The 22,627-nt window shown below is 33.4% G+C and overlaps 1 protein-coding gene across 1 annotated transcript in view; it reads right to left on the minus strand.

The window, feature by feature from the left end:
* Positions 1-218: 218 nt before the first annotated feature.
* The window catches only part of LOC139503563 (neural cell adhesion molecule 2-like), a 54,440-nt gene continuing 32,031 nt past the window's right edge, over positions 219-22,627 (minus strand). Inside the window, exons 8-15 of the mRNA XM_071293365.1 lie at positions 22,370-22,457; positions 21,516-21,744; positions 11,095-11,244; positions 7,588-7,713; positions 3,843-3,989; positions 3,058-3,181; positions 2,512-2,684; positions 219-1,130 (exon numbers count right to left, since the gene is read on the minus strand). Coding sequence (XP_071149466.1) covers positions 3,907-3,989; positions 7,588-7,713; positions 11,095-11,244; positions 21,516-21,744; positions 22,370-22,457 — 676 coding nt within the window. The 3' untranslated portion in view covers positions 219-1,130; positions 2,512-2,684; positions 3,058-3,181; positions 3,843-3,906. The remainder of the gene's footprint in view (positions 1,131-2,511; positions 2,685-3,057; positions 3,182-3,842; positions 3,990-7,587; positions 7,714-11,094; positions 11,245-21,515; positions 21,745-22,369; positions 22,458-22,627) is intronic.

The following is a 22,627-nucleotide window of genomic DNA, read 5'->3' on the forward strand; positions in this document are numbered from 1 at the left end:
GTAATTTTAAAGAATTATAAGGATTAAACGGCTGGCTTTTAAAAGGAATTTATTGGTGTATAAACTGGACCAAGTCACTCACAAACATATCATAAAGTCCTTCAGACTTTATTAGTTTGTGAGTGAATTGGTCCCATTTATACACCAATCAATTTCTTTAAAAAGGCGTTTAATCCTATAATACAAAAAGATCAGTTATGAATTATTTTAGTTCTTACCAAAACTTGCATTAAAAACCTTTCTGACTTCTTCTTTCAAAGCCAACCTCTTTGGCTTTTCTGGTTTGATTGTTTGTTCCTCACCTTAAAACAAAGGAAAATAAGAAATTGTCTCAGTACAACTACGAGTAATTAATTAAAAGCCATATGTGTTCATAAATCAAGATTTTTTTGGTAGAAAAAGACCACTGTATCTTCTATTTTAAAACTAAATGAAAAAAGTTCAAGGCTTCTCAATATTTTTTAACAATAAATATATAGATCTCATAGCTTATATATAGCTCTTATACTGAATTTGACCATAACAAGTTACCCTCAGATGTCTTATAAGAGGAGGGATTTGGTTTGACCTAGACCGCTAGAATCAACCCTAGTTTTTGTCAATCCTTATTGCTTGTTTGTTTTTGTTTGCTTAATTGCATCGTTACAGATCATTTTCAAGTCTTTTTTCTTGTTCTCTGTTGTGTTTTTAAAAATAACAGTTATAAATATATACAGAAGTAGTATACAATTCATACTAGAATGAACTTGGCTCCACCACATATTTGTGCCTCTCCTAAGTAAGGAATCTCTAGCCTTTGTTTATCTTGTCTGGCCCACCTCAAGGTGTCGGATTTTTTCGCAATGATGAAGACCAATTGGTGGCCTTGGGTTGTCTTTGACATTTTGGTCGGGTTTTGGTCACTTTGACACATTACCAGTTTCCATTCTTTAATCTATTAGTACATTTTAATTAATCGTATATTAAACTAGAGTACAATATATCAAAATATCTGTAAGACTATCAACAATTTCAATGATATTGTCTTTAAAAAAGCTCATGGCTTTGGGTGTCCCAAAGTAGCTGGGCACTTTGTCCTTTGTAACACACACCCCACCAACTTGCCATCCCAGAGATGCTATTATATCACACTGAAAGAAGATATTCATTTTTTATACGTTTGTCAATTTTCATAACAGCTATAAGCATGGAATATTATACTGGAACGAAATATCAATGTCTTATCCTGCAATTTGCTTGGCTAGTTTGATAGGAGATATTATGTATTCCTATGAAAAGAAATAGACATCGGAAAGCATGTACTAGCAACATAGTGACATAAAATTTGAAAGAATTTGATTTTGCACAAGATTTTGCTCCTGTCTGAACAAAAATTTAGTCAAGACATTGTTCTGAAAGGCAAATAATTATGAATTTGATGTCCAGAGTCAAAACTTGCAAATCATAGGGATTTATCTTTAAATCAGAGCATTCAAGTATGAGGTAATTGTTATATAGGTTTCAAACTGGTTACAGGCTCACATTCCCTGTCTTTGTTAGACTCATCAGTTACATATATCAAACACAGACATGGAATATGAGTCTATATTCCCAGTTAATATCCTGAAAAACACATACCTGTAATGTTAATTACCTAATAACCTATACATTAATCCATTAGAATAATTGATTACCATACATTTGTTGAAAAATTCCTTTAAAGAAATCAAAATAATAAGATTGGCATCTAATACCATACAAAATAAACTTTTATAGCATCATGAAAATAGAAGCATCGACACATAAGTCAAGTTTAGACACACCTTGCTAAAGTTTTCTATATAACAACTGATTGTTATATAGAAAACTTGAGCAATATCAATCTACATGAACCCATTGAATTAAAAAGGGTTTATTTTTAAAAATCAAACATATTCTCTTTTTATACATACTTGCTTGTAATAAAAAATCCAGAATGGACTGAGTATAAAAATGACATATTAAGTTAATTAAATTAAATTTGTTTTATGTGTACAATATTAGAATCTATCCTAAACAGAATGGTTGATAAATAAGAAAAAAAACAAGTGAATCTGTGAGCTACTGCTCACTAATAATACTAAAACAATAGGGTAAACAGGAAGTTGTTAAGTGATGAATCGGAACAGGTATCACACAGTATATATAAACATTGATATCAAATTGCAGAAAGCCCTGACGTGTAGTTCCTGAGAAAAATTCAACTAAAATTTGCAACTATGCTATTCTGTGTTAAAAAATGTAAGTGTTCAGTAAACAGGAATTTGTTGAGTGATGCATCTGAAATTGCATCAAACGGTATAGCTTCCTCATATAAACCTCAATACCAAATTTCAGAAACCGTTGATGTTTAGTTCCTGAGAAAAATTTGATGGAAATTTCATTGGAGGGACTGACGGACAGACGGACGGACGGAGGGACAGACGGACTGACAGACATGCAGAGTTAAAAAAGAAGAGGAGTATAATAATATATAAATAAATGACAATTTACAGATTTTGAGATGATTTTCAGATGGTGGTTAATGGCCTGCTCTGAGTCCATATTTTGGAGAGGGTCCATTTTAATTTTTTTGGCCTTTTCTGTTGCCAGCTGTTTTTGCTCAGCACTAGCTCCTCTCCACACCTCTGCTGCTTTTCTAAGGTATTCGCTACCAGTCATGTTACCTTAAAAAAAAAAGTATTCTTAATTCCTGAAAATTTATTTCTCATATCATAAATCATGCAACAAAATAAATATTATAGTTTTCGACAAAGTAAACAGCTGCTTTTAAAAAAGATTAAATGATAGTTAAAATACTACTGTGTTTTATAATTGATACAAATAATGATGGACAAAATAAGGTGAGTGATCTTTATCACAAGACTGCAATTTTCAGTATATTTTTTCTTTATTCTAAAATTTTCATTGAAGAGAACTTGTTTTTTTTATGTGAACTTATTAAAACAGGGACAACATTAAGGAGTGGTTGTACTTAGTCTGTTAGTTCAGAAGTTAGTATATGTATATATAATAAAAACATATTGTTAAGATGTTTACCTCTTGGGATATCCCCAGTTACAATATTGTAAGCTGAAGGCCCCCTCTTAGTTGCTGTTTTCTTTTTAGAGTAATCTATAGTACCCACAGATCTTTCTCTAGCATTTTTATTTCAAATCCACATCTATAGGTTAAAATTGAATAAATGGCCCAAATCCTAACAGTTTTTTCAAAATGTAATTTTAACGTGCCAATTTGAATTTATTTTGAAATAAATTATAATGTACCAAGGAACTCTTTTATTTCTACTATATATATAGATAATTTTTCGGTTGACTTCATTAAATTTGGTCATTAAAATGTTCACCAATAAACTGTGACTTCACTTCAAAAGGTTTTATGGTCATCGCCATTCACTGATCTACAGTTACTGAGTGTATGCTTCTCATGACAGAGAATCTTAATTTCTCCTTATCTTGACCTTTCAAAAGTAACAAAGCAGGTTTCTTGCAAGAGGCAGAAATTTCTTTCCAAAACATTAGCAGAAGCCTGTTGTTCAGTAGATGTCATTTATTGGTGTGGTTCATAGGTGTTTCTTGTTTTCAATATAGATAAGACTGTTGGTTTTCGTGTTTGAATTATTTTACATTGGACATTTTTGGGTTCTTTCTAGCTTGCTGTTCGATGTGAGCCAAGGCTCCATGTTGAAGGTCGTACACTGACCTATAGTTACTTTAAATACATTGTGACTTGGATGGAGAGTTGTCTCACTGGCACTCATACCACATCTGTTTATTTATAATGATCACCTGATTCACCACTTGTTTTAAAGGGTCTGTGTTTACCTTGACTCTATCAATTGAACAATCCAATTTCTCCGCCATTCCTTTAATTTTTGAAATGCACAGTTTACCGGTGGATCGGATACCATTTTCCCACTCCAGTGTTAGAGTATTTTGCTCCTCTGGAGAGAAATCCACTCTTCTTTTCTGCTGCTCAAAGAAAATTACATTATGTCTAATGATTGATTATTTAGTCTTAGATGCATGATTTTTTTATTAGTTGTTATTAGCTTTGAACTAGCTGTCAGTAACAGCAAGTACTCTCAGATCTATACTAATAGTCTTTTTGTCGTTAGGATGTATATGCGCTGAGCCACTCTGTTTTTGTAAGATGTATTTGTATTTGTATCGATCTGATGAGTAAAGCCCTTTTCAACCGATTTTTATAGATTGTTCCTATGTTATACCACTGTCCCGGGTAAGGGGAGGGTAGGGATCCCGCTAACATGTTTAACACCGTCACATTATGTATGTATGTGCCTGTCCCAAGTCAGGAGCCTGTAATTCAGTGGTTGTTGTTTGTTGCTGTGTTATATATTTGTTTTTCATTCATTTGTTTGTACATTAATAAGGCCGTTAGTTTTCTCGTTTGAATTTTTTTACATTTGTCATTTCGGGTCTTTTATAGCGCACTATGCGGTATAGACTTTGCTCATTGTAGAAGGCCGTACGGTGACCTAATGTTGTTAATTTCTGTGTCATTAGGTCTCTTGTGAAGAGTTGTCTCATTGGCAATTACACCAAATCTTCTTTTTTTATATGGTACTATAATTCATCATGCGGAACTCACATACCAAAAATTAGCCCAATAATATCTAGAGGTTTTGAAAAATACTCTGTACAATTGTTTGATGTGGAATGACAGAGTGAGGGACAAGGGTAACACTATGGCCTGACCACTTAACGCTTTGGCCGCGAAGTTAATGTGCACAAATGTAACGTTATATGCAGCATTAATTTTACAACTTTGCAAAAGACATTGAAAACATTTTCGCGTGAACGTTCACTCCTTCACTGTGACGTCATTTAACGTTGTTTTATAACACAAAGATCAAAAACATCAAGTAAGGACAAAACAGTCCGGAGACAAACAAATTTGACTACATTTATCATTTATATTAAGAAAATATGTTAAATTTATGTATGGACACATATGTCCTTCCCGTGGCGTGCAGACAATGGACACATATGTCCTTCCCGCAGCCAAAGGGTTAACGAAAAAAGTAGCAGAATTAATGGAGAAAAAAAATAATAATCAAAAGAATATCAAATGGTTTTCCACAGAAAGGTGGAACGACCAAATTACAAATACCATCAAAACTAACTCAATATTCTAATTACAGGGGGTGGGGGTAGGGGGCAAGGGATCCAATAACAGTTAACAAAAAATACATTCTCACAATAACAGATAACTAAAAAGGTAAAAATCCTATAACACTATTAACAGGTCTCGAACGAACGGACCCGATACCGTAAAATAAAAATTAAAACTACATATCTTTGTATAATAACTGAGTAGGATCTGTCCAATAACCAGACATAATATTATTTGAAAACTATTTGTTGAACTGGTCTACAGAACTGCTGCGGAGGCGCTCTGTTCGTACTGTTCAGACATATAAAAAACAGCTGATTACACTCGAGGCAATCGAATGAGGGGGGATTACGCGAATTTATGTATGTGCTGGTAGATTCTGCCGATAGCCGGAGCACCTCTTGAGATCTAAGGGTGCAGTTGAATCCGTGTACATTACTGTGCATGTCATAGGTCCACAATGATGTTATATGCTGAACAATAAAAAAAGGCCCGGTACTAGGGTAAAAAAAACACTTGCAGTAAGACTTTTGATTCAAGTATGTAAATTTTCCTGGTGGCGGTAGATGCTTAGTGATGGATCTAGGCGGAGGTTGGATCCGGAGTAAGAACCCTTTTTGAAAAAAAAACAACAGTACTGAACACATCCCCCTGTACATCTTTTATCTGTTGGAACGCCATACATTATTGTGGGGTACGTAAAGTCGTTTGAAATTTGAATTTGGTAGCAAGAGGGTAAATACAAGTGGTACAAAATGGACCCGCATCATCTGTACATAACGCGAAGCATTTTTGTTGATATACATTTTAATAAATTTGTGTTCTTTCAGTGGCATTTGAACGCGTCTGGATGCATCTACTCGGCATGCAGTACAAATCTTTTGTGTTTGAAACACACCACGTGCATTCGATGATAAGTTTCGGTAGAGAAGGGTTTTTTTGTTGCATTTTTTCAGAGCAGCACAGTATATATAGATGTACCTACCCGAGAATCATTCTTGATGTCCATTTTTTTGTTAATAAATATTCTTCTTTCTTTTTTAAAATAACCTTTATAAATAACCAACTTTTGAGAATTTTCGAAAACAGGAAAACGTTAAATTACGTCATAGGTTCCAAGGTCGGCATAGATTCAGTGCAATAAAGGAACAGACCTTGTTAGCGCAATTACAATAATTTGTTAGACCGCACGGCCTTTTTTATTACCCATAATAAGACTAAGAACTATCCATTAACCTTCCTATTATATTTTCAATTAGACCTTGTTAACGTTACTACAATAAATTGTTAGACCGCATGGTCTCACGGTCTTAATTTGTTACTTATACTATGGGACTAATAATGCTAACAAATTTCTTATATTATAAGCTAAAAAGTAAAGGACATTATGTCAACATCCTTGCAATTTTCTAAAATTACCTTTGATCTTACCTATGATAATTTTCAATTGCACCCTACTTGAGTGGTGTGGATTTTTCTCATACGAGTAAAAAATAAATGATCTATAAACAGATCCCTATAGCTAGGACAAATTTTAAAATTGGTATTATTACTATGAAAGATACTGTGGATTCATTATTATTTATTGGATACCAATTTTCATAGAATTCATGGGTATAAGTGAACAACAAATTTAAATGTTAAATGATGCTAGTATGTAGACTTTGTCAAACCCTAAAATCCAATATTCATGAAAAAATCAACCTGTCCTCAATCCATGAAAAATTGGGCGCACTACGTTTGCGCGCATTTGGGGATTAAAATGTGTTACGTTTGAGCGCAGCTTTTGATTACATTTGCGCGCATTCATTTTACAGGTAATCTCAGATAAAAATATAAATATAAAATAATTTTAAATTATAAATGACTATATTTTTTTTGGATTTTCATAACGGATATGACTATCAATTATTAATTATTAATTTTGAAAATAGTTTGTTAATTCAAGTTATGTATTGTTCATATTGAATTCTAAAACCAAGTATAAACTCCATTATAACTTAAGGTCAAGTTACAATAAATTGGCTATGTCACAGGTTTTCTTCAAATTTTGAAATCTTACTAAATAGGTGCCTTAGGAGACTTAGACTTACGGAAGGGGTACTGGTACTTGTAAATAATTTAACAAATTAATAAATGCATAAGTATTATTACCTGTATTTTACCTGAGTTTACCTGTCAAAAAAATGCGCGCAAATGTGAACAAAAGCTGCGAGCAAACGTAATGAATTTTGGGCGCAAATGCAATGGTAATGCGCGCAAACGTAATGCACTGGAAAAATTGACACACACGAAAATAAATGAATCCACAGTAATTGGCTTTTTATACATGCTGTTAGCACAAAGTGTACATGTGGTTGATCCTGCTGCAGCAACATAGCCAGGATGAGTGTATAAGTACCTTAACTAAGGGAGATAACAAGAAATACATACTGTTAGCACAAATTGTACATGTGGAAGATCCTGCTGCAGCCACATAGCCAGGATCACAATCTGTTGGTATTGATGTGGCATTCTCACATTTTTTTCCTTCTGGGCATGTGTCACAAGTAGTAGATCCTGAAAATTGTTTTGCGGCAATCCGCCATTCAGAGTTACCCGTACTTGCTCTCGGGAAAGAACTGATAACTCTGCATGGAAGATTGGTTTTGCAGGGAAATATGAATGCCTACTCAAATCCAATCAGTTATAAAAATATTTACAGACGAGTGTTCACCATGCACTTGCACTGCACTTTTATTAGAATAATAGAATAGAATGATATACAAACGGATGAAAATTATATATACATGTAACTGTTTTTTTCAATATAATCAAATCAAATAAAATATCAAAGTTTTATTTATTGTCCATACTTTGTAAACAAAGTAACACAAGCTCTACTGAGCTTTTAAAATTGACATAAAAAAAACATTACACACAAGCAAATAACATGCAAACAAAACACACGTACTGGTACATACATTACAGCAGGATATAAAAACATCAAGCACATACATGACAGATGCAAATAAAATAATATTGTTCATGCAGATCTAGACAAAATTATAAAATCATAGCTAGCTAATTTTAGTATAAAATCATCAAAAAAGCCAAGCTAAGCTCAAATCACAAAGCACTAATGGTATGTATTACATTGGAATGAGCTGCCATTCCAGGTCTGTATAAGTTTGGAAATTTTCCTGTCTTATGTGGTTTGGCAGCTCATTCTATAATTGTGCAGCACAATGACAAAATGATTTCTAAATGAAATAATAAATAACAACAAACCAGTGTCTACTGATTTGTACCAATACAATATAATAGTTATTACAGTGAGGTCGAATATCCTGTCATTTATTCATCATCCACACACAAACTTGTCTCAAAAGAAAATATATCTCTGTACATTAACCTCATTTTCAGGTATAGAGATGTGATTTTTTCACGAGACAAGTGCTTTGACCATCCACAAGAACTTGCGGTCATCTGATGTTCAGTACTTCAGTACTTTGATTTATTTTTGCAAAACCTATCTGTCACTTTTTAAGAAATGAAAAACATCACTGAAATTGTGATTGTGATTTTTCTGTATTTCAGATTTTTCTGATTTTTGTAAAATTAAGATTTTGATATGTGGAAATTTATGGTCAAATTTGAAGAGAATAAGATTAAAAAGATTGATTGTGTTGGAGATAAATAAGTGAATAAAGTAACAAAAACCAATCTGTAAAAGATTTATTGCAGCATGTAAAAATAAGGGTATAAAATCAAAAGTTAACCAGATGCTCTACAGGGCACAGCTTTATACGACCGCAGAGGTTGAACCCTGAACGGTTGGGGCAAGTATGGACACAACATTCAAGCTGGATTCAGCTCTAAATTTGGATTGTGATTAAATAGTTGACACAGCATAGGTTTCTGACACAGAATGAATGTGGTCTAATGAACTTAAAATACTTTTTTTTCCTTTGAGCAATTCACTATGCTGTTGAATATTAATCCTCTCAAAAAATGTTTGAAGAAATTTTCTTATTATTTATGAAATCTGAAATGAGAAAAATTTAAACCCCCCCCCCCCCCCCCCATTTTTTTTTTCACATCCCCCTTTCCCTTTTTCCAAAACTGATCTCAATTCAAATTTCTAATGGAGTTTGCAACAATAACTACTCATTTAAATACATCATAAAATATTAAAATGTAACAAAAGGTGCTTGTTATCACTGAATGGTAAAGATTGTTTTAATTTATCAGTTGGTAGTAAAAGTGAATATACATTGTATATTGTATAAAACAATGATTTAAGTTGATTCAACTACTATTCTGGACAAAGAAAGATAACTCCAATCAATTGAAAATTTCTTGCTATTGCACAATATTGTGCAATTAGATATTTCTTGCTATTGCGCAATACTGTGCAATTGAAAATATTTGCTATTGCACAATACTGTGCAATTGAAGATTTCTTTCTATTGTGCAATACTGTGCAATTGAAAATTTCTTGCTATTGCACAATACTGTGCAATTGAAGATTTCTTGCTACTGCTGAATACTGTGCAATTGAAAATTTCTTGCTATTGCACAATACTTAATATAATAATTTTGGATCCTGATTTGAACCAACTTGAAAACTGGGCCCATAATCAAAAATCTAAGTACATGTTTAGATTCAGCATATCAAAAAAGCTCAAGAATTCAATTTTTGTTAAAATCAAACTTAGTTTAATTTTGGACCCTTTGGACTTTAATGTAGACCAATTTGAAAACGGGACTAAGAATTAAGAATCTACATACACAGTAAGATTTGACATATCAAAGAACCCCAATTATTCCATTTTTGATGAAATCAAACAACCCGATTTGGACAACTTGAAAACTGGGCCAATAATCAAAAATCTAAGTACATTTTTAGATTCAGCATATCAAAGAACCCCAAGGATTCAATTTTTGTCAAAATCAAACTAAGTTTAATTTTGGACCCTTTGGCCCTTAATGTAGACCAATTTGAAAACGGGACCAAAAATTAAGAATCTACATACACAGTTAGATTCGGCATATCAAAGAACCCCAATTATTCAATTTTTGATGAAATCAAACTAAGTTCAATTTTGGACCCTTTGGGCCCCTTATTCCTAAACTGTTGGGACCAAAACTCCCAAAATCAAACCCAACCTTCCTTTAGTGGTCATAAACCTTGTGTTTAAATTTCATAGATTTCTATTTACTTAAACTAAAGTTATGGTGCGAAAACCAAGAATAATGCTTACTTGGGCCCCTTTTTGGCCCCTCATTCCTAAACTGTTCAGACCTCAACTCCCAAAATCTATACCAACCTTCCTTTTGTGGTCATAAACCTTGTGTTTAAATTTCATTGATTTCTATTTACTTAAACTAAAGTTATTGTGCGAAAACCAAGAATAAAGCTAATTTGGGCCCTTTTTTGGTCCCTAATTCCTAAACTGTTAGAACCAAAACTCCCAAAATCAATCCCAACCGTTCTTTTGTGGTCATAAACCTTGTGTCAAAATATCATAGATTTCTATTTACTTAAAACTTACGTTATTGTGCGAAAACCAAGAAAATGCTTATTTGGGCCCTTTTTGGCCCCTAATTCCTAAAATGTTGGGATCAAAACTCCCAAAATCAATCCCAACCTTCCTTTTGTGGTCATAAACCTTGTGTTAAAATTTCATAGATTTCTATTCACTTTTACTAAAGTTAGAGTGCTAAAACTAAAAGTATTCGGACGACGACGACGCCAACGTGATAGCAATATACGACGAAAAATTAAAATTTTTGCGGTCGTATAAAAAGTTTAAAAAAAGTTTGAGCTGGCTGATGGATAATCATAAAAAAAAGGAAAAAAACACTAGCAAATATTTTCAAATTCATGTAATCAGGTGTAAGTTAACACAGAACCATTGTTTGGTGAATTTAATACTTAGTACTATAATCAATTACCTGTTGAGCCTATATACATGTATGTTCCAGGGGCACAGGCTGAACATGCTCCATCACCAGCATTGCTATAGAAACCTGCAGGACAAGCGACTGCTGCTCCTTGATTTGGACAACGATGACCTGCTGGACACTGGGAACAAGTCTGTTGATCTTTAATAAAAAGAAGTAAAAATATTTTAAACAACTTCATTTCAAACTTGAAAAATAATATCTTAAATAGGCCATATTTTAACAAATGTAATTTTCTTTGGATCTATACAATGTGAACATTTGTTTTTCTCATGCAGTTTATGCCATAGAGTCTATATATTATCACACCCCATGTGCGCCCTTTTCAATTTTAAGGCTGGTACACTGCCAAGATAATTTTCTTTATATAATATAGCATGTTTCTCTATTGTCATAAAAATTCATAATATCTAATAAAATTAATAGATTTAGCTAACAAAGTCCTTATATTTCAATAAGGTAACTTTATTTGTTAGTGGAAAATTGTTTTAGTGTTAATTAGGCTTAAATTAAAAATTGTTTGCTTTCCCCCTCTCTGTAATTAAAGTAAGATAACTCTAGTCAATTTTCTTAACATTCAATCATTATGGGAAGATAATATAGTTCAGATTTCATTTATAGTCTTTTTCAGAAAAGTTCTAATTGTTTTGGGTAGGTCTCAATTACAATTTTACACTCTAGCATTCGACATCAGTTAGAAGCTTCTGGAATAAAATGATGGCTATGGTGTACTGTTTTGTGTTTGTGCGTATGTGTGTTTGTGTTAGGCGTTATTACACTTCTTTCATGTATTTGTCTTAAGGGATCGAGTAAAGCAGATAAGTTACATCAGCTTTCTGCTTCATTTGAGTTCTGGAATAATGGTTTACACCATATCGATCTTAGAAACAAATGCCTTTACGAGTAGAAGGACGAATGTTGTTGAACATTTTTTTATGCATACCACAACTTAAAACAGTGTATTCTTGACATCACAATTAATGTTTTTCACTGGCATACTGTACCTCAAATTAAAAGTAGGAAAAAGGTGGTTTTTTTTAATAATTTCCAGGATATGGCTTTAATAGAGAGCAATTTCATGAATACTTGGAAGATGATTTTTCTGTGACATAGTCACTTGTTTCAGACTATTTCCCCTATATACCTTAATGGTATATTAAGGTATAATAATTACATTAGATGTATGTTTCATTATAATACTTTATTCTGATTGGCTAACTGCACATCACATGTTATTCCTTAAGCAATTGCATTACTCAATAAAACTTTCCATTCATGATAACATGTGGTCCCACAATAAAGTGCACAGGTCAATTAAACAAGAGGCTCTCAAGAGCCTGAATCGCTTACCTGGTAAACAATGCCTTATTGAACATATTGAACGGTCAACCATGCCAGGCAAACATGTACAGCTAACAATTCTTCAATATTACAAATATATATGACTTACTGTTTATAAATAAAGAAAATGAGACCAAAACACAAACACTTAAAACTTAGCAATGGACTGTGAAAATGAGGTCAAGTTCAAATAAAACCTGCGTAACCGACATATAGATCATAAAATATTTTCATACACCAAATATAGTTGACCTAATGCATAAAGTATTAAAAAATAGTCTAAAACTAAAAAAGTTAACTTTCACCACTGAATTATGAAAATGAGGTCAAGGTTAGATGACACCTGTCAGCTAGACATGTACACCTTACAATCATTCTATACACCAATTTTGGTAGACCTATTGCATATAGTATAAGAAAAACAGACCAAAACACAAAAACTTAACTATAACCACTGAACCATGAAAATGAGGTCAATTAAGTGGCAGCAACCCAACAATGGTTTGTTTGATTCGTCTGAAAATTTCAGGGCTGATAGATCTTGACCTAATGAACATTTTTACCCCGTGTCAGATTTGCTCTAAATGCTTTCGTTTTTGAGATATAAGCCAAAAACTGCATTTAACCCAGGGCTTCCAAAACGGTCATATATTCCGGTCATTTGTATAATGTCCGGTAAAAGTCCGGCTGGGCAAAGCATGAAACGGTCATATACTTTTTATTTTTCAAGGCTTTTTCGGTCATTTTTACATAATTCACGATCTTTTTGGCCCAACCTTTTGCCTTTAACATCAACACGTTTCCGGTCATAAATGTGACATGATGATTAATTACTATCAAAACAACACCTACTTTAATTCTTTCTAATTTTAATCAAGGCTAATTAGTAGTTGGACAGCTGAAATCTACCTGTTCAGGTGACAGGTGAACTATGATCAGTACCGGACATCGTATAAATTCATAAATTGATCGGTTTAATCACAAATATTTTCTTACATTTCAGCGGTTTGTATCTAATTGATTTTATTCTAAAGATTAAAAAAGGTTTTAAATAAAAAATCGTCAGAACTATGTCGTATGAACTAGAACACGTGTGCGCATGTGCACAGGTGGGAAATTTAATAATGCATCCTACATTTCTTCAAAAATGCTAAAATTATCAATGATACCTGTATCTAACGTTCAATTCAAGTATTTTGTTGAAGAAATAACGTGGAAAGAGCTTCTTCTCTCAGTCGTGCTTTGTAAAAATACACGGATTTTACGTATCCATTTATGGTCCATGTTTTACCAGTGTCAAGTCAACATCCGGTTGAAAACGAAAGTAGTTTTTGACAATGTCATTTTGCACAAATAAAAAGTCTATGGCAGATATGAGCACGCTGATGTGCACACTTTGAATGATGCACTGCCAATTTAACAGTAACATCCTAACATCAAATTCATATCATATCAAAGTAAAGTTTAAAATCGTTTTTTTTTTAATGTAATGTCAATCATTGGAATGGCCATCTGATTACCATAATTGCCTTTTGTGACTAAGTCTTAAGGGATTAAAATCTGGATCACATATGAAATGTCCGGCTGGCTCAAATATTTTTTGGAAGCCCTGAAATTTTAACCCCTATGTTCTATTTAAAGTAAGGGCGGCCATGTTTTTTTACGGATCAAAAATCGAAGCACACACTTTGTGCAGGATAATCTAAGGAACTATCATGCTAAGTTTCATCCAAATCCATTCAGTAGTTTCAGAGGAGAAGATTTTTTAAAGTTAGCAAATATGATGAACAAATTGTAAAAAATTGTCATTAAAGGACATTTACCCCTTAAGGGGGTCAATTGACAATTTTGGTCATATTAACCTATTTGTAGATCTTACTTTGCTGATCATTTTTGCTGTTTACAGTTTATCTTCATCTATAATAATATTCAAGATAATGACCAAAAACTGCAAAATTTCCTTAAAATTACCAATTAAGTGGCAGCAACCCAACAATGGTTTGTTTGATTCATCTGAAAATTTCTGGGCTGATAGATCTTGACCTAATGAACATTTTTACCCCGTGTCAGATTTGCTCTAAATGCTTCCGTTTTTGAGATATAAGCCAAAAACTGCATTTGACCCCTATGTTCTATTTTAAGTAACGGCGGCCATGTTTTTTGACGGATCAAAAATCGAAGCACACACTTTGTGCAGGATAATCTAAGGAACAATCATTTTAAGTTTCATTCAAATCCATTCAGTAGTTTCAGAGGAGAAGATGTTTGAAAAATTGTTAACGACGACAAACGACGACGTCGACGACGACGGACGCCAAGTGATGAGAAAAGCTCACATGGCCTTTTAGGCCAGGTGAGCTAATAAAAATAATATAAAATTTGTGTTTTCAGGATTATAGCTAAACAAGAATGTGTCCTCAGTACACGAATGCCCCACTCGCACTATCATTTTCCATGTTCAGTGGACCGTGAAATTGGGGTAAAAACTCTAATTTGGCATTAAAATCAGAAAGATCATATCATAGGGGACATGTGTACTAAGTTTGAAGTCGATTGGACTTAAACTTCATCAAAAACTACCTTGACCAAAAACTTTAACCTGAAGCGGGACAGACGGACGGATGAACGAACAGACGGACGGATGAACGAACAGACGGACGGACGGACGGACGGACGCACAGACCAGAAAACATAATGCCCCTCTATCGTAGGTGGGGCATAAAAATGTAATTATAAGTATTGAATGCTTAATTTTGTAACTTCATAGGGTTGTAAAAGTATTGACCGTGCGCACATTTTTAGAATGAAGCGCTTCCACGCTTCATTCAAAATTTACTTCGGTCAACGCTTTTACACCCCAATAAAGTAACAAAAAGAAGCATTCAATTCATGAATAAAGGAACTTTTTATTCTGAAACGAGTGCCTGTGATCTGTGATTTAGAGCAGTTTGTCTCATCGCTCTAAGAAAGTTAGTGATAATGGAGGCAGATTTGACCTGGCTTATTTTTGATGTATATACACAGTATGAATACTTACAGATAACAAAAACATATTTATAAGATAACAAAATAATTCTTTATATTGGTATATATTAATTTTAAACATTTCAAAACAAATAAAACAAATTATAGATATACATAAATGTCTTTGATAAACTAATGAAAAATACGAGTATCTAGTACATTACAGATTTTGTAACGATTTTAAATTCAATAAAAAAACTACATGTATAAGATAAAATTATAACCCTGTTCAAGGTAGACAATGAAACTGAACATAGACTCATAGTCCAAAGGAATATAACTCTTGTATACAAATGACACATCAATCGAATTATATCGATTCTAAATTATCAATATAACCACAAGTTGTTAATCTATAGATACTGACGACTAATGAATGTTAACCACAGTAAAGAATATTTGTTTGAAATTTTTTAACACTTACTCAGAAAAATGCTTGAACTACTTGACTTTCAAAGCTCATAAATAGTTTACACACTGATATAATATGGTTGTTAATCATTACAAACCTGCAATCGTATAAGACACTATACACCTCGTGTGCTTGCATTATAAACTTATCCAAAAATATATTTATTTCAAGCCCAAATATTTCGACATGTTGTTTACATTTTATAAATTTTAGAATTCTAATTGTGTCACAAATTCCGGTTGAGATTTGACTAAATACCAATATCCAGATATCATCAGGTAAATATGCTCTATAATACTCCTTGTGACTGAAATTAGTTTTTAAAAAAAGTTTGAAAATGCTTGTTTCCAGGTCAAATATTTCATTTTTTTTCTTCAATATTTTATGTAAACTATATAGAATGATTTGGTAACTACAGGCTTGATATACACAAAATGATCTCAAAAGTGTTTAATATGGAACGCCACGACTGCCTTATGTTAATAATCAGCATTATACGCAGTGTTCACAGCATTATATGAAGTGATCACAGCATTATATGTAGTGCTCACAACATTATATGAAGTGATCACAGCATTATATGCAGTGCTCACAGCATTATATGCAGTGTTCACAGCATTATCATAGGCGGATCCAGGGGGGGGCCCTGGGGGGCCTGGGCCCCCCCTTTCGTGGGAAAAATTTGGTTGATTATATAGGGAATCACTGAAGCATGACTGGAGCGGGCCCCCCCTTAGGTCAGTCAGCGGGCCCCCCCTTAGGCAAAGTTCTGGATCCGCCACTGATTATATGCAGTGTTCACAACATTATATGAAGTGATCACAGCATTATATGTAGTGCTCACAACATTATATGAAGTGATCACAGCATTATATGCAGTGCTCACAGCATTATATGCAGTGTTCACAACATTATATGCAGTGTTCACAACATTATATGAAGTGCTCACAACATTATATTAAGTGCTCACAACATTATATTAAGTGCTCACAACATTATATTAAGTGCTCACAACATTATATTAAGTGCTCACAACATTATATTAAGTGCTCACAACATTATATTAAGTGCTCACAACATTATATTAAGTGCTCACAACATTATATTAAGTGTTCACACCATTATACGTTTTTTGTTGTATGATGAGATTGATGTATGATGAGATTTATGAATGATGAGATCATTCGGTAAACTTCGTTTTTTAGCGGAAATTACCGAATCCATAATTGGTAAATTACGGTAATGCACAGCAAACAAATTTAAAAAGTTATTAAAATCATGTTATCATAAGGTAGCATACAATATTTAAAACTGATTGAAATAAGTAAGGAAAAGATGAAACTGAGAGGTGAATGATTGAAGTAGTTCTGTTCGTCGTAAGAAATACGAATTGCAAAATGTAAGTTAAATAATAAAAAGTTTATTTAATGAAATATCGTAGGAAAATTTGTATGATATATTCTCGAGTTCATTTCCTACTGAAGAAATTTAGCAAGGTGCCACTTTATAGTCCGTACTCAGTTTTAAAAAGCTTAATTACCTTTTAAATAAAACAGTCAGCTTTCTATAACACAAAGGTGCCATATTACGCTAGCTTATATATGTCATGATAGAGTCATGTTTGGCATCGATTTTCAGAATTTGGCATTTTTACATGAATAAGTATCTAACAGATATGGAAAATGCAGTTTAAAGCATTTCACTGTAGGTGTTAAACATAACTTTACATCAATTATTCCATTTTTTTACAAGCTTTTTAGCACGGCAAGTACTAAGATTGTCTTCTAAATATGATCAGCAGTCTTATATAGAAATTTAAACTTTCATAGAAAAATTTACCCTTTCAAGACCCTGTTTTACATTTTCATTTAAAGTTATCATCTCTTATGAAAATTGAGTTTGTGGGGATGAATAAAACGTTTACTACGTTTGTTCTTCAGTTTGCACGGTACATATATATATATAAAAGTGGTATGCTTGCCAATGAAACAACTTTCCACAAGAGACAAAATGACATCACAGAAATTTTAAACAGCTAAACGGCCACAGTACGACCTTCAACAATGAGGAAAGCCCATACCGGATAGTCAGCTATAGAAGGCCCCGAAATGATAAACGAAAAATATTCCTAATTTATGTACAAACAAACGATCGAAAAACTAACATGTATATAACACATTAATTAACAAACGACAACCACTGAAATAAAGGCTCCTCCTGACTTGGGACGGCCACATATATGCAAAATGTGGCGGGGTTTTAACATGTTAGCGGGATGTTGGTATCCTCCCTCTAACCTGGGACAGTGGCGTAACAGAACAACATAAGAACGAACTATGAAAATCAGTTGTAAAAGGCTTGTTAGTTTTCTCGTTTGAATTGTTTTACATGGTCGTATCGGGGCCTTTTATAGCTGACTATGCGGTATGGGCTTTGCTCATTGTTGAAGGCCGTACGGTGACCTATAGTTGTTAATGTTTGTGTCATTTTGGTATTTTGTGGATAGTTGTCTCATTGGCAATCATACCACATCTTCTTTTTAGCTCACCTGGCCCAAAGGGCCAAGTGAGCTTTTCTCATCACTTTGCGTCCGGCGTCCGTCGTCCGTCGTCCGTCGTCGTCCGGCGTTAGCTTTTACAAAAATCTTCTCTGAAACTACTGGGCTAAATCAAACCAAACTTGGCCACAATCATCATTGGGGTATCTAGTTTAAAAAATGTGTGGCGTGACCCGGTCAACCAACCAAGATGGCCGCCACGGCTAAAAATAGAACATAGGGGTAAAATGCAGTTTTTGGCTTATAACTCAAAAACCAAAGCATTTAGAGCAAATCTGACATGGGGAAAAATGTTTATCAGGTCAAGATCTATCTGCCCTGAAATTTTCAGATGAATCGGTCAATCGGTTGTTGGGTTGCTGCCCCTGAATTGGTAATTTTGAAGAAATTTTGCTGTTTTTGGTCATTATCTTGAATATTATTATAGTTAGAGATAAACTGTAAACAGCAATAATGTTCAGCAAAGTAAGATCTACAAATAAGTCAACATGACCAAAATGGTCAGTTGACCCCTTTAGGAGTTATTGCCCTTTATAGTCAATCTTTAACCATTTTTCATAAATCTAAGTAATCTTTTACAAAATCTCCACTGAAACTACTAGGCCACAATCATCTTTGGGGTATCTAGTTTGAAAAATGTGTCCGATGACCTGGCCATTCAACCAAGATGGCCGCCACGGCTAAAAATAGAACATAGGGGTAAAATGCAGTTTTTTGCTTATAACTATGAAACCAAAGCATCTAGAGCAAATCTGACAAGAAGTTAAATTGTTAATCAAGTCAATATCTATCTGCCCTGAATTTTTCAGATGAATTGGACAACTGGTTGTTGGGTTGCTGCCCTCCAATTGGTAATTTTTAAAGAAATTTTGCCGTTTTTGGTTATCTTGAATACTATTATAGATAGCGATAAACTGTAAACAGCAATAATGTTCAGCAAACTAAGATCTACAAATAAGTCAACATGACCTAAATGGTCAATTGACCCCTGAAGGAGTTATTGCCCTTTATAGTCAATTTTTAACAATTTTCATTAATTTGGTAAATTTATGTAAATTTTTACCAAATATAGTTCTCTGTTACTAATGGGCAAAGTTCATGATAGATATAATTGTAAGAAACAAAATCGTTCAGTAAAGTAAGAACTTCAAACACATCACCATCACCAAAATACAATTTTGTCATGAATCCATTTGTGTCCTTTGTTTAATATGCACATAGACCAAGGTGAGCGACACAGGCTCTTTAGAGCCTCTAGTTTATATTAACTCATTAGATGGGTACAAATATAAATACATATGATCTGACAAGAAAATAGAGTGAACGTGCATGTGGGCGGGTACTTGTATATCCCAACAATAAAAAGACACTATAAGTACTGATCTGAGAGTATATATAACTAATATAGTACCATGCTGTTGATTAAAAATAACATCACTCCAGACCCTTTTGTTTTCCACATAATTAATATTGCCAATAATTAAGAAGTTCCGGGTCGAATCGATACCAATAATATATTCACCTGTTAACTATTACATTATCTGTACGTTCCGCATCTGACAGGAGTACCACGAAACGCTGTATTTAAGATTTTGCTATATACACGGGTCGTAATCACAGGGTTGAAACTACTTAATTCAATCATTGTCACATTGTTCCCGATTGTAGTACTTTAATCAGTATGACTTTCTAAGATGGCAATACGAATAATAAAAATCTGGACTTAAAATAAGGCGTATAGGTACAGCATGTACAGTTTTCAATTTGTTAGACGTAAAACAGCGAATCAAAGATTCAATTTTATTCATAACTCATAAAGGACAAAACTGTTGATTAAAAAATACTCCTTTCGAGAGACTTTTGTTTTCCAAACAAAATCAATAATACCAATATTAAATTGACAAGTTCCAGGTCGACGGGTTCAAACAGAAAGATGTTAAAAGCAGAGAAAACTTCATCTTATAATCGGCATGACTTTATCAGATGACAATACCAATACTAAAATAAGGCTTACGCATAGTTATATTCTTTAATTCAGTCACAGACCCGCGATATCACGGATGTGTTCTAGTAAATATATATACATATTAAGTTGTGAATATGGTGAAACTAATCCTCAAAATAAGTTTAAAATGCCCTGCATGGTGTGGAATAAACTTGGGTTAAATTGATCATACTTCTTAATTTACTTTTTTCAATCCGTTTTAAATATTGTATACTGCCTTAATGATCACATATATAATAATAACTGTTAGATTTGTTTGCTGGGCATTAATTTACCGTAATTTACCAATCATGTTTTCGGTAATTTCCGCTAAAAAACGAAGTTTACCGAATGATCTCATCATTCATAAATCTCATCATACATCAATCTCATCATACAACAAAAAACGTATAATGTTGTGAACACTTCATATAATGTTGTGAGCACTTCATATAATGTTGTGAGCACTTAATATAATGTTGTGAGCACTTAATATAATGTTGTGAGCACTTAATATAATGTTGTGAGCACTTAATATAATGTTGTGAGCACTTAATATAATGTTGTGAGCACTTCATATAATGTTGTGAGCACTTCATATAATGTTGTGAACACTGCATATAATGCTGTGAACACTGCATATAATGCTGTGAGCACTGCATATAATGCTGTGATCACTTCATATAATGTTGTGAGCACTACATATAATGCTGTGATCACTTCATATAATGCTGTGAACACTGCGTATAATGCTGATTATTAACATAAGGCAGTCGTGGCGTTCCATAGTTTAAAAGCAGGTATGAAAGTTGTGAGAAGGTTAGAGACAGGAAAATGAACTATATTTTTTCGGCATACTAATTGAGAGGAACTGTATTTAACCTTGGTTCAGGGAGATAACTCTTGAAATCAATTATGCATTTGAAAAAGTAAAGTTTCAACAAAATATTTTATGCATTTACCTGAATCAGATAAGAAACAATCTATGTAACTGTGAAGCTTAGAATATATTTATGAAAATGGTTACACACAAATGTACTAATAATTCTAAGGGTTATTTCCTAAAACCTAGGTCTACCTCCTTAAATACTAACTTGAGCTGGCTGTATGTTCTCCAGCTGCACAAGCTCTTGGTCCTTCATCTGTTGCTGGACAGTAACTTCCGATTGGACATGGTGTACAGCTGTCGTCTCCTCCTAGAGAATAGGTCCCATCCGCACAGGAAGTGGGGGTTCCTGTACCTGCTGATGGGCAGTAGTGACCTTTAGGACATGAGATGCACACAGTGGCACCTGCATTGCTGTATTCTCCAGCTGCACAATTCTATGGGTGAAAAGAAAAGAAAATATAACTTTTCCTCATAGCACAAAAATAAATGAATTTACAGAAGATGCTAGCTAGAATTATCATTATAGTAATATTCATTAAAAATATTAAACCTAAAAATCTGTTTGTACCAAAAGTATACATGAAGCTTGAGAATAAACGCCAATAAAGTTTTACATGGTTTTATCAACATTCAATACACAGTCAGGAGCCTGTAATCTAATAGTCGTCGTTTGTTTAGTGTTACTGATTTGTTTTTTTGTTTATTATTTTGTACATAAATAAGGCCATTAGTTTGTTCTTTTGAATTGTTTTACATTTGACATTTTGAGACCTTTTAAAGCTGGCTATGCGGTATGGATTTGGCTCATTGTTGAAAAACTAAAAGTCACTGTATGTAATTAATTTCAGTGTCATTTGGTCACTTGTGGAGAGTTGTCTCATTGGCAATCATGCCATATATCTTTTGTATACATATACAGCTGAAGGACGCCTCTGGGAATTTCTCGCTACATTGAAGACCTGTTTGTGACCTTCTGCTGTTGTTTTTTTCTATGGTTGGGTTGTTGTCTCTTTGGCACATTCCCCATTTCCATTCTCAATTTTATTTTTATATACTTACTAAACAGTCTGTTGAAGCTGATTTACTAGGATCAGGATTGTACGTGCCAGCTGTGCAGATCGTTTTTGCACTGGCTCCTCCTGGACAGCTATAGAAATAAAAAAATATTAAAATATACTGATCACTGACACTTCATACATAGTTTTGGCATTTTTTAACGAAAACTGTCGATTCACTTACTTTCATTTGTAGGGTACTAATTTTTGTGGATTTAGGAAATCTAGCCGGTTTATGGATATCTAATTTTCCTGGTTTTGC

The sequence above is a fragment of the Mytilus edulis genome, chromosome 14 (genome assembly GCF_963676685.1).
Source record: "Mytilus edulis chromosome 14, xbMytEdul2.2, whole genome shotgun sequence".
NCBI lineage: Eukaryota > Metazoa > Mollusca > Bivalvia > Mytilida > Mytilidae > Mytilus > Mytilus edulis.